We start from the raw sequence: 14,078 nt of genomic DNA, 5'->3' as shown, positions 1-14,078 counted from the left end.
TGTAAAGCGAAGTGCAAGAGAGGAGGGAGTACGAGAGAAACAGGCAGACAAAAAAAGGGAGGGAAGGATTAAGGGAGGGGATGAGATATGGTAAGATAGATAGAGAGATATTTCTGTGTGTGGGAGAGGTGTGAGTGGGGAAAAAGCACCTTATTAAATGACAAGCTTTTCCTGGTTTGAGCTAATTAATTGCACACTGCCACTGACTGCTAATTTGCTGGGAAAAATGCATCCCAAAAGCAAAGGGGGCTCCTGCTTGAACTTTGCCTCAGAAGCACCTAATTCACCGGTGACTGCAGCTGTGTCCCTCTCCTGGACTGCAACACTATTAAATTAGAGCGCCTGGTCCATCAATTTAATAAGCGCTGGAGCAGATCATTTGAATAAGGACAGTATTAGTATTCTAGCTGAGCACAACTAAGAGCAGCTGACCTTTTTCACTGCCGAGAAGATCCTTGAACACATCCAGCTGAATCAGAGAACACGGTAATAAGCCCGTCAATGTTTAACAGTGTCAAAAGGAAGGATTTCTTTGCTCGCTCTTCTTCAGCCCCCCCCACCCTTTATGGTAGTGCCAGCTATGTCTGGGCTTTCAAGCCAGTAGGATCTCAGCAATTTAAAACAGAGGGATACACGAGGGGGAAAAAGGTAAGAGGGGAAACGGAGGGGATAAAAACATGCTCACATAATGCTGTAAGAGATTTATGATTAATTGCACTATAGTCTGCACAGGACCATTTGTGCATGTGCGTGCATGTCCACACATGCGCTCGTACACCATGTGCACCCATGTATACCTTCTTTCCAGATGCAGGATTGATTTATGTGCATGTTGGGGTGTGGAGTTGATCAGTGTACATCAAAATGCACGGTGAACTCCCACATATCAAATCAGATCCTGACCTTTGGCTGCTACATCTTTAGCTGCTGATGCACACCTGGGGGACAGCCTATTATGCACTGTTTTGACACATACTGTAGCTGTTTTGAACAGTACCAGGGTGAATTGGCAGGATAGTGAAACATTAGTGGTAGTAATGCATTGGGCTGTGAAATAGATCACTGCGGTGACAGTTATGGTGCCTGTCAGACCGTAGAGAAAGAGATTTAACTAGCCTTTTGTCTGCATGAAATAAACATTGCACGGGAGGTTAAATGCTCCGACATATGACTGCTTGGCGACGAATCAAGCACTTTCTAAGTACCTACCGCAGTAATAAGCATTTGGTAAATAACATTGAAAAACCAAGTGATCCACAGAAATAGTGTAGACTTTGTTCATTTTCGACAGTTCATTTGAGGCTAATTATTTCTAAAGATTGTGAAACTGTCAGATATATATACTGATAAAGCACATTTTTACTGCTCCATTCTTTGCAATCTAACTCTTAGCAGCCTTGCATTTACAGAAACGCTTCAAGGTAATTCGCTTATGACAGGCAACACAGTAATCAATATAGGGCAGTATAGGGGGTGTGTGACAACACACCAGGCTTCAAGGGTAACATGGAAAACAAGGTCTGTGACTGGTCATGACTGCCATTACTTGGGCTTTATCCAGGGATATAATAAATAAACAAGATGGCGTCTCATTCACTCACCATGCAGCACTTAAATGCTGAGGACAAGAAAGATCCATAAATAATGGGGGAGTTAGATGGTAGATATGTGTTTGGCCTGGGAAACGGCCGGCTCTGTGTTTTATGGGGCTAGTTGCAATGTTGATGAATATTTGCCCGTTCAGAATCATAGCTTAATGTCAGCCCACAATTTGTTGCAATTAGTCGGGTGATTTATAGGAATGCCGTGGCCGAATGCATGGTAACAATTAACACACATTTCTCCAGGCTTTTTATTAATGGGGTGTCGAACCAGAAGAAGGTTTCAACCAAAGCTAGTACATCTGCAGGCCTCTCGGTGTGTGGCACCGTCCTGCAGCAAAGATGGAGGACAGACTAACCCAGTTCAGCAAAAGCCACACTGCTATGCTAAGAGACTTACTCTCTCCCTTTAATTGTGTGTGTTCAGCTGTTTTTTTCATAGACAGTATGGTGCATATGTGTTGTCCAGCTTTTTTAATTGAAAATAATATATAGTACATTTTTTAATTACTTCTATATTGTATGTATTAAGGCAAATTTAGACAAATTAGTGCACAAAACACATTGTTGTTTTAGCATGCATTTTAGTTTTCCAGTAACAATATTAATCACATTGCATAGAATTCATGTTTTTTTTTTGTTGCCTAATCAAACTGAATTTGTTTCCTCATCAAATGGTATAAATGATAAAAAAAAAGCATATTTCAAAAATTTATGATCAAATATATGTATGCATTTTGTAATATAATTTCTAGTTCTCATGAGCGGCATTTGGCATTTAAGTATGTACTTTTCAAAACTATGCAATGAGACAAACATTTAAAAAGGAACCAAACAGCTGTTCTGTCTGGCAATAACAGGGTTCAAGTGGAGCGATGTGCCCCTAAACGGCTAATAAACGGCACAAAATGAGCCTGCAATTAAATTTATACACTTGATTGCACTGCTGTCATGTCCACTACAGGCTTATCGAACACCTGGGATCTATTTCCTAATAGAACCTTGGGGAGAGTGGGAAAGAGAGAAAGCGGGGGGGGGATGAACAAAGCAATCTTTTTTCCCCAGTATTTTTGGCTGCTTTCTCAGACGTTTGTAGAGGACCCGCTTCACTCACGGCGAGGGTTTAAAGAGAAAGAAAGACAAAAGAAGGGGCTCTTCATTGAACAATGTTGTATAGCTGTGGCAACTGAGTTTTTCATACATTTAAATTGGTGTACTCATTTGTAGTCATTAGTAAGCAGCATTATGACACACTCAAACTCAGACGATTGTGTTCATTGATTCAATAAAGGTGCGTGTTAAAAAAAAGAACAATCTGTAGAAATATACGGCATCTTGTAATCTTAAATGTCATATCTTTTTTTTTTTTTTGTATATCTGAACAATTGTGCATGGAAAGCACAGAGTAGCATAAATGTCTACACATGTTATTTGTGACCCGTCTCACCAAGTTACATGCGTCAATACATGATAATGAATAATGTTGTTGCAAATCTAATAAAATGACAGATTCCCGTCTAACTGACTCCATAAGCGCTGACACCGCACTGCAACACCTCTCCAGCCAGCCTCAACACTCCATTGCATCACGAAAAAAAAAGGTGTCAGCACAGCAAATTATAATCGTTAATAAACCTTTATTTGATGGTGTTTGACAAAACTATGACGTGACTGTAAAAATGTTCATCTTTTTTTCATGTCTAGTTACGTGTAATTTCCTCACTTTCATCCCTAGCTCAATTTGAATACCTAGGAGCATACATGTTATGTCAAATGTCAAAGCATAGCAACATACGAACCTATAGATTTGCTGCCCGAAAGTATTGCCTATGAATAACCAAAATGAAATAGTAATAGTATTTTATTTTACTCACGAAAATGTGAAAAGGTATTTTGCACTAAAAACTATACACAATAACGGGTCCCCGTTTTAACAGATACAATAAGGGGGGGGTGGGGGGAATCTAAAACATGTAGATGGACAAGCTCTTCCTCTTCAGAAGTATCAGTGAAAAAACTGCAAGCAAAAGGTTCAACTTTGTGAACAATAGGGGTGTTCACTGCATTTGAGTTAAACTAAAAAGTAACATACACTTAGTCTGTGTTCTGATTCCTCATATACAGCAAGACTTAATTATTAACACCGGCAATGTCAGAGCTGGGTTAAAAGAAAAAAGTCACGTTTTGGGGACTCTGGGCCCACATTCTGTTTCTGACCACTGCTAAGTCACATAAAGTGTGTGGCAGGAGGCCAACAATAATTTTTCTAACCCTTTTTTAATTGTGGGAGGGTCATTCACAATGCCCTGTAGAAAGCATTAACCACTGAACTACGACTGACAGGGCCAGGTTTCCCACCAGCAAGAGGCACCTTGCAGGCAGGCCAAGAACTTAATCCTACCCCACCCCCTCCAAAAAAACAGAAATGAGTATGCTAAAAAATTTAAAGCCATGTTTTAGTGCAAGCTGACAGTGGTTTTATAATTCTAAAACAATGAGAATCAAATGCATTGTATGCATTGTACTATATGTAAACATGATACTTAATGGGGACTTAAATATGACATTTCTGTCCTGGTAACCAAAACCATAAATAATTCAGTCAGCTCCTTATTTGATTATGTTTGCTAATTGTGTGACCTTGTCAAGCAATTATTTGGCAATCTCTGCCTTTTTCTCTACTTACCTGGTTCACTGGTTCACTGAGTGGCTAATGGTATTTTAACTTGTCTAAATTATGAGAGCTTTTCTGAAGTAGCCGCAACAGAATTGGTTCAATATGTTTCACAGTTACAAATTTAACAAAGCAACTTTCCCAGGAATTTATCTTTTCTTTTTTTTCTGAAGGATTCATCACAGAGGATGTGGAAATGAAGAAATATACATTCTCTTCTCTTTCGTACTCTTGCCTTAAATTATCCTTTTTTTGACAGCCGACTAACAATCATCATTACAGCTCAAACAGTTACCTGTGAGAATGGCCATAAATCTTTAAAATAACCAAAACCATCTCTTGTGCTTTTTCCCCCCCACAAGAAGCAACCTGTCTGTAAGCACACACCATCTGTACATAGTTAGAGCCGTATGCACACAGATGGCAGCCAAACACTCCCAAAGTTGCTCCGTCCACACGTCTAACCTTACAAAGCAAACTAATTAACAGTAAAACGCAGAGAAAAGGAAGGAGCAGTTTGAAGGAGTTTGCAATAACTCTAATGAGGAGAGAGAGAGAGAGAGAGAGAGAGAGAGAGAGAGAGAGAGAGAGAGAGAGAGAGAGAGAGAGAGAGAGAGAGAGAAGGGTCATCTATATAGTAATGCCAGAGGGATGGAGGGGGGGGGGGGGACTTCTAGGTTTACTGCCCTCTTTAAGATCCATATTAAATGAGGGCTACTTATCGCCAAGCCTCTGTCCCAGTACACAAGCCTTTAACAGCATGGTGCGGGGCAGAGGGCAGCCATCTGAAAGGAGGGAGATGAGTGGTGGTGGAGCTGGGTAAGGAGGGGGGAACCTTGAATGGCCAAATAAGATACCACTAGAAGAAGAAAGCCCGTTACACATTATCCTGTGGTTCAGTGGTCAGTATGTGGAAGTTAGGTATACATTATTTTGCTTCGGGGCCAAAGTTTAACATTTTTCATTGTTAAATCTTTTGGTTAAAAGAGTGGTGAAAACGTTAACCAATGCTAAATTTGAATCCACTTGTTGTGACAAGACAACTAAAAGCTGTGTGCAACTTAAAAAAGATAATAATTATATTTCATTAATTTCCTTTAAATGACAAGCAACCAGTAAAGGACTCGTGTAGAGCTCTGGTTGTTGTTGAAATTAATTTTGTGAAAAGGAGGACAACTCCTTGGAAAGTTAATTAGTAGGAAACAAGCGGAGGAAAAAGCAGGAAACGAGAAATGACCCAGCTGCCAAAAGTAATAACATTTTCATTATTTATTTCATTATTCATTTGTGGATGTGTTCAGACAGAATTAATAATAGAAATCCCTCAGAGAAAATGTTTGCGCTGGAACCCTATTAGGAACAGGCCAAGTCCAGTGGCACAGTTAGTTAACATGCACAAATGTACTGCCCCCGACAAATAACATATCAAGTGGAGCCCTGGATTATTTTGTGCTCCCAAACCTCTCTCTTTCAATTCTACGCTTTTCATCTAATTGTTTCAGTCAGGGCTAAGGTTGTTACTCCCTGCTACTTCCATCGAAAAAATAATGCAATTTAAGGAAAAGCTACTGCAATAAAGCAATCATCTGCTGCCAAATACTGTAGAACTGTATCGCAATAATTACACTGGCATCCATTTAAATGTCTATTGCTCTGTTTTCATAATAAAATGAGCTGTCCATTTCTCCTTGACAAAACTAGTAATGAAGCACAGAATCAATTAGAAGTCCCTTTGGAGAGTGGAATATGTGCTGTTCCATTACACAATTCTTCTTTTTAGTCCAAACATTACTCTGCATGAAATTCCCTGATCTGGTCTGTGTTTGCTTCTTTCTCACTGTTTACTGCAACACTTCCAGGCCAACTCACATTTGATTTTCCCCACTGAAGATTCCAAATACACTTCCAATACACATTCTGGAGAAAATGAGGCCGGAAAGGAGTAGTGGCGAATCATTCAAGGCTGTCCAAAGATCTATATTACAAAAGCAGATTTTATTTTTCACTTCCAACACAGACATCTCTGATAAAAAGCAAGTCAAAGGCAACTGGGATGACTGGTTTTTCTCTTGGCATATTATTTTTCACTTATCAAATGTGTTTCCCTTACCAGCCTCCAACCACAACCTACCCACCCAATTCCTGGCTTTACTATATTAAGGAAAATTGAGAACGGATGGCGAGGAACAGAGTGCCTCATTGGATCAATCTATCTATCTATAGAAGATGGGGTTGAGTTGGTGTGTGTGTGTGTGTGTGTGTGTGTGTGTGTGTGTGTGTGTGTGTGTGTGGGGTGGAAAGGAGGTAGAGTAATACGGAAATATGAAATGAAAAAAATAAAAAGGGAGTCCTGGCCATGTGTCAGTTGAGCATTTTTACACTAGCCATACGTAAGGCATTGCTTTCTTCCTCTCCTATTCGCCGCTTAAAGCACCAGGGCCACGGCCATGTGTGAATAATCACACAGAGGGCCTCAGAGGTGCCCTCGCCGCCTTACAAGAGGCTGGGTGCAAGGGCAGATGGGGGAGGCGCAGGTTGAAGGAGTCGAGAGACGGGGGGGGGGGGGGTCGTAAACGTTAACACGTTGAGGATTTGGATATCCTCACAAGCTTGTCTCATTAGCTGCTAATTGGCAAGACTTTCCCCCATCTTTTGTTCTGCATAACGTTTGTCTTTTATGGGGGGTGGGGGGGTTGGAGGAAGAGGATGGTGAACTACATATTTCAAGTGCTCCATGCTTCGCTGAGAGAGTTAAGCCCATATTACAGCAACATAAACACTTCTGTCCTACGATTAACCTTAAAAAGCAACTGAGTGCAAAACTGAACGCTCAACCTGCTCAACCAAATTAGCACAGAGATCAAGAGGGAGAGTGAAAAAAACTGTCAGTGAGAGAGAGGGGCAAGAAGCAAGGACAGGGGTTATTCCCCCCCCCCCTTTTTCCACTCATTCACCTTTCCCAACTGGGAAATAGTAGAAAAACATCAACACAGCTAAACAGCAAATTATTACCAAAGCTCCCCTCGGTGCTGGGTCCAAAGCAGACATATTGGAGTTGTCATGCAGGGGAATGGCCAATACTTTTCTAGAATTATTCTGAGTATTGCACTCTTTGACAAACATTAAACAAGACAATAAAATACATAGGTGAAGGTGTATTTGCCTACAGGCATAGATGGCTTGAAAGAAAGACAGGAAGAAAAAGAAAATGGGAAAATAGGTCTCCATATTAACAACACAGTTTCCTGACAGTCCAAGTGAATTATACATTTACAGAAGTAGCCACTCAAGTCTGCATGGACCCTATCCTCAAGGCAGAACCTGGACCTGACCGGTGAATTGAAAGGGAGAGTCATATGTGCACCTGGAGGTTTTTTTTTTCTTCTGCCATTGTGGCTGTCTGTCTGAGTCTCAATCTGTCTCTCTCTGCCTATATCTCTCTCACACGTTTTCTATCCCTTTGATTCTACAGAGATGTAACTGTGCCCTGAATGCCTATAAGGATTGGGTAGAAGGCAGGTCAATTGTCCATTCCTGTTACTTAGGATGTTTTTTTCAAAAAAAAAAAAGTATTGGATTTCAAGACCAAGTAATTCAGAGCAAACTATGCCTGCTGTAATCCATTTTAATGGACATCATTAAACTGAATAGACAGAGCTATGCGTCTCTCCATGTTTGCAGAAGGATTTTTATGACGAGTTGAAGAATAGAGGATCTATCAATACTTGCTTTTACTGACGAGTGGTATAATATTATGCACTTTAAAAATTCCAGACTGTGTTCTTTATTACTAACAGGTGCATGATGTCATTACAGTACTTCACATTATGTTTTGAAGTTGTTTTAGGTTGAGAAAGGAAGCATGTGTTCACAGCTAAGGAATGAGTGGAGCATGCGTGGAATGCTTACCAACAGCATGCAGAGGGAAACACTGGAAAAACTGTTCAAAAGTAACATGATGGTTACAATTACGGTGAGAGTGAGGGCTCTGTCTTATGTTAACAGAGATGTCAGAGAGGGTTAGGAAGCTGGGTCATAGCCTTCATATGTGGTTTAACACCTGACACCAAGGCCTAACCAAGGTTCATAACTCATATGGAAAGAGAGGTGAAGAAAAACCAAGGACGGGGGAAATTAAAAAAAAAAAAAAAAAAAAAAAGGAATAACCTAAGCCCCCAGCTCAGTCCTCCGTCAGTCCTTTTTTGGGATAGCATACCGAGTTTCTCAAAATCAAAAATCTCTGCTCATAACTGTGTACAATCTCAGAAAACTTATGAATCATAACATATCAAAGATCATTTAGTCGTTGCCCACAACATCCGAAGACCTGAATCAAAGTAACAATGTCTGAGACATCTGACTTCTAACGGTCCGTGGGACTCACAAGGGCGACGCATCCTGTAGTAGAAAATCAGAGCAGGTCACAAACGGCCAGCACATGAGTCCTTGGCATCATCCAACATCCAGCAGATCAGGGGCCTCGAACAAAAGCAGTACTGACACTGACCTCACTGAGACCCAGCAACTGAAACAGCCCTAACAAGGTATTAGCAGGCACCTCTGTATACCCTCCAACTCTCAGCCCAGGTCTAAAGAAACACAGCTGCACGGGGTGTTTTCCAGGGCGGAGGGCAAATCTGCAAGCAACGTGGTGCCCCTGGCTAAGCTCAAGGGTGCAGCTGGAGGGTCAAGAATTCAAAGCAATGGGGGGGGGGGGGCAAAGTTTGCAGAGATTATTTTTTAATGGCACCTTTCTCTCTCTAACATAGCCCATTTATTCCACTTCATTTTTGGATCATCAAGTAATCATGCCTGTTTTTTTTTATGATATCTATCTAATGTATACACTATAAATATATGCATTTCCTGTTGTAATGGATAGGAGTTTAGTTTGCCCTCTAAGAGTGTGGTATAGCTGTGTGCGTTTTTGTGTGTATGCATGTGCAAGCACGTATGGCAGTCGTCTCTGTGTGACTGTGGGCGTCTGGAGGAGAGAGAAGCCTCATCTGTTACCAGCCCCAGCCCGGCCGGCCCGCCGCGTGAAGTAGAACGACAGGGTGTCACCGCCGCCGACAGTGATGGATGCCCTAAATTCTGTAGGCAACTTGGGCAATTGGACACATTAACAACAGGCACCTGCTTTCCCCTGTACAAATCTATTAAAAGATAACAGCAATGGCGGCTCCCACACTATTAGTAAATTATAGCTCTGTCTGAGTGTGAGGTAAGCATGGGCCTCCCTTCTCCCACCCACTCCCCTCTGCTACACGGTCTTATTGGCAGTCTAATAGTGCCACCGAGTGGCAGCAATTTATAATGTTGTAGAACGTGGAGCAATGTTTGAACATGGATTAAAAAAGTCAACATGAGAATAAGTTCACTTAAAGGTAATCATTTCACCCTTATCTGAGGTTTTACAGTCCAATTTTTTACAGTCTACAATTTGCATGAAATCAACAATTAAATTATTCCAATAATCATCATTTCAAAATGAATATATATATATATATATATATATATATATATATATATATATATATATATATATATTCATTCATGCGTGCAAGTTTGCCATGACAACAAGCTCTAAGTCCAGTCTCATTTACTGTTGATCGTTGAATGTTGGTTGGTGACAATCGCTGGGGTGATAGCCTTTAATCGGTTAACGATGCGTGTCTGTGAGTTACACAACTTTAGTTGTTCTTCACCCTTTTGTGCAACTCAAGGATTTCTCTTGCCAGCTATTTTTCCATAAGCAAGCCTTTCCTCGGGCTGACTGGGCCAAATGGCAAAACCTCTGAGACAATGTCGCTGATGGGATTACATTTCAATGGAATTGTACCTTGTACGATTTCATGTGACAAAAAAAAAAAAAAAGAGACAACGTTAAAAAATGTGATTGATTGAATAGAAAACCATTACGACCTACTCAGGACCTCCTCTATTAAAACATTAACAGCAGACCAGTACTCTCAACATGCCACTACTATGACATATGTTGGGCTAGAGCTCAGGTACGCCACATAAACGTGTGTCACATAAATTTGCTGTGGGTAAATATTTCTGTGTCTGTGAGGGGGGTATGTGTTTGCGAGCAGGCCAAGAATAAAGGGAGGACAAGACCAGTAAATACTTTTACAGCAGGCAATTTGTCAGGATGTGTAAATGTCTCCAATTCCCAACAGCACTGGAGTAAAATTTACAGTCACTCGGGAAGTGACAATGCACAAAAAAGGACCACTTTTTACTCTCTCTCATCTCCCTCAGACCACTAAAACCTTCCCATAAATCTCCTCCGGTCCCCCCAGATGTCTGCTGTTGTCAGATATCATGCCTTGACAATGCCTTCCACCAGCATTGTCTTGACAGAAATATGATATGTGAAACTGCAATGTCACATCACTTAACATGATTTAGCCTAAGCTAGCCTGCACCATTTTAATCAATCAAAAATGTCACCTTTTTCCCTGTAATGATAGTAGAGGTATAGGATCCCTGTGTTGGGGTGATCTATAAGACTTATCTAGGCTACTGATTTATGACTACTGCCAGCTAATGTACTAAAGGAGCCTCCTCCCTTCCTGTCATCAGGGTTTCTATCAAATTGGCAAATAAGTAGGCCAGTATTACCTCATGGGCAGGGAGGAAGACACTTCATGTTGTGTGTAAACCCAATATAAATATGTGACATTATGTGTCTTTAAAACCTATACAGAATAACCTTTTACTACACCCCCAGATAATCTATTCTCTAGGTCCTGTATGTGCACTCCATTCATTCATGGTACTGAAAGGTAGTTCGGACAAAAATGTCCATCAAATGTCAGTTAGTATGTATGGTGGTTGCTAATGGATTCAATGAGCTTGGTTGGTTACGCATCTTTTGATTAAATGTCTCTCTAAGCCATTTGTTCTGTAAACATTTTAAAGCCTCGCTGGATAGCCGTTGCTTTCGGCAAATCAACATATTAAAAAGTACGACCGGTAATTGTAGGTTGTCCCAATAACCAAAAGTATGGCTCGATCTACCAGACATAACAATACATTTACCAAAGCATTAGACCACTTCATGTCTGAAAATGCATCTTAGACTTAATCATGGTAAACAATGACGATGAATAGTCAGTTAATAAAAAACATTGACGTGAATATTAATGGTGATTGTGTTAATGGTGGAATGATAATATAATAAATAATGTTTCCGCTATACTAGACAAATTACAAAATACATGCAAAACTTGCACCAGACCACCCACACACACACACACACACACCCACACACACAAATCATGCTTAGTACCCAAATTAAAATGTAATGTAATGCACTAATTCATCCAAAAATAGTGAATGTAATTTAGACATCCACAATGTGCAATAGAAGACAAACAACTGTACACAAGGGAACTGGGGACCTGTACCTGTAACCACAATGGAGTGACTGGATCCACATGCCAGTAGCTTCGCTCTGCCCAGCCTTGCCATTGTGAACTCTCTCAGATGGGCCTCCTCAGGACCAATTTCGCCTGGCCTGCCATGGCCAGTCTGGCCAAGGTCCCCACTACCCCAGCAAAGCAGATTCATATCCAAGTCACACTGTATGTCCTGGGAACACAGATAGAGAAGAGGGATGTGTTGTGCCAACATAGGAAAAGTAACCAAAGTTTGCTTGGTACCTTTCTCAACTTTTACTTCATTTTTAATTTTTAACAAGAACTGTGTCCGTTGTTAGAAAAACTGAGCATAGGAACTAGAGTTCCTGACCTGAACAGGTATTTATAATGCAGTAGTTTTTCATCACCTACATTTACACCCCACACACCAATACACATATAAATATATTTTTAGATGTTAATAGTGATACTGGAGTCATAATTGGTCACTATATGAAAGATGGGGTTCCACATACGGTCTGATGACAAATAGTGGAAATAGTGTTAATTCAAAATAGTGGTTTACAAATACAGGTTAAGCTGGCATAAAAGCAATCTGAATTCCCCAGCCTTATTCGTAATGAACTGTGGAGCTGCTGCAGATCACCAATATTCTCCTCACATGTTTATTTACAATCTGCCCTCTGTGCTAATTAGAATGTGACCCTGCACACACATGCAAACACACATGGAAGCTGGGTGTATTTGCATGCATACACATACATACACACACCCCACAGCAATATTACCAGCACAATTCCATCCGACTGCTATTGGAATTTGCCGAAAGAGCAAACCAATAGATAACCCATTACAAAACTATAAAAGATCAATAGCTAATTTCTTTGCATTGATTACCACTTGGACGTTTAACATGCGCCCTGTGGCCACAATGTGTGTTCTGCAAGCTTAGATCCCCATTGGCCCTCATGAGTATTAAAATTATCGATTCAGACAGAGGACTAAAAATGTCAAGCTGTTCATTAATCTTAATAAAGACTGGACTTGACCAAGGCACCCTTTTTCCCAATGCAGGGATACAACCTATCCAACTAGGGGCATATACACGGCATAGATTAATGAGCTTCTACTGAGGGATGTGATTTAAGTATTTTCCCTTAATAGATCAATTATAAAAGAACATGTCTTTTATAATAGTACTTACTTTAACCTAGTCTAGTGTGCAGCTCAGAACAACATTTTAAAATGTATATTGACTGCCCAATAGAAGTTATTTGTTGAGAAATTTCAAAGAAACTTCACAAAACAAGCGGCGCTGCCGTAATGAGGTCTTTGTGTGATATGAAGCTGCATCTGCTGTTATGCTACAGATGGCCCTACGCAGAGCATAATGGACAAATGTTATCAGACGCAGACGCCTAACAGCCACTTTCATCTCTGTCTTATGTAGATGAGTTTCCAAGCATGCAGGGCTGTCCTCAGCTTAATGAGGGCCCTAAGCAGGATTTGACTTGCTCACTTTTCTTACTTTTAATTACTTTCATATTTCTGCCACACTTACTCATATGTTTCCTGCTCACAACCGATTGGCAGTTGAGCTTTTGCCATGATTTGATATCCACTAATCAGGGATGGGTGGGTCATGGATCATTTTAAATTAAATAAATTGCAAAATGGCTCGATTACATTATTCCTTTTTTTCAATAAACAAAAGAAAATAAGTTGAAGCACCATTTTCGCTAGCCAGACAAGACAGCCACCCCTTGATGTGCATCGAGAAGGAGCCCAAAGCTTTACAATCTATGCCACACCTGGCAGAGTTAAAGAGTCTTGTATTGTGATGGGGATTCTATTATAAATATCCTGAAGACCTTATAAGAGAAATCAAAGGCCACACCACAAATCTAGTCTTTCCACTTGGAGATGCTGCCCAAGACATATCCCTATATTTTACAGATTTTACAAGTTGTATTGTTTTGCTTTCCGCAGAACTTAAAGTTTGGTTTTTGTACTGTTCATTCCATGTCAAGGCTATCTTCTGACTGTTTTCACTTTTACAGGCTAGGCCTCATTCTTAGAATAGGTATTTTAAATGTATTCGGAAAACATTTGCTGGAGTTCATGACATATAATGTCCTTTGAATCAGGCTTTACCAACAGAAACATGACACATAATAAACAAAGCTGGTAAGAGAAATTATTCAGGAAAAAACATCTAAGAAATATTCAACTGACAAAGAGCACTCTTGGACTTAGCGTTCTGTCTCAAGTTGTACTTTAAACAACAAGAAATTCACACTAGGAACGCATTCATAATCCTTTACAGGCTACAATACCTTCCCATATGTTTAGCACCATAACATAATTTCTGGTCAAAAATTATTTATGTCTCTCCACTGAAGAGTTGAACTC

At 40.3% G+C, this 14,078-nt stretch overlaps 1 protein-coding gene across 1 annotated transcript in view; it reads right to left on the bottom strand.

The window, feature by feature from the left end:
* LOC116056857 (ultraviolet-B receptor UVR8-like) overlaps positions 1-14,078 on the bottom strand; it is a 306,897-nt gene that overhangs the window by 291,002 nt on the left and 1,817 nt on the right. The window contains exon 3 of the mRNA XM_031309233.2: positions 11,694-11,877. Coding sequence (XP_031165093.1) covers positions 11,694-11,856 — 163 coding nt within the window. The 5' untranslated portion in view covers positions 11,857-11,877. The remainder of the gene's footprint in view (positions 1-11,693; positions 11,878-14,078) is intronic.

Source organism: Sander lucioperca, chromosome 2, assembly GCF_008315115.2.
Source record: "Sander lucioperca isolate FBNREF2018 chromosome 2, SLUC_FBN_1.2, whole genome shotgun sequence".
Lineage (NCBI taxonomy): Eukaryota > Metazoa > Chordata > Actinopteri > Perciformes > Percidae > Sander > Sander lucioperca.
The sequence above is the reverse complement of the archived record's forward strand: the minus strand, read 5'-3'. Positions and strand labels throughout refer to the sequence as shown.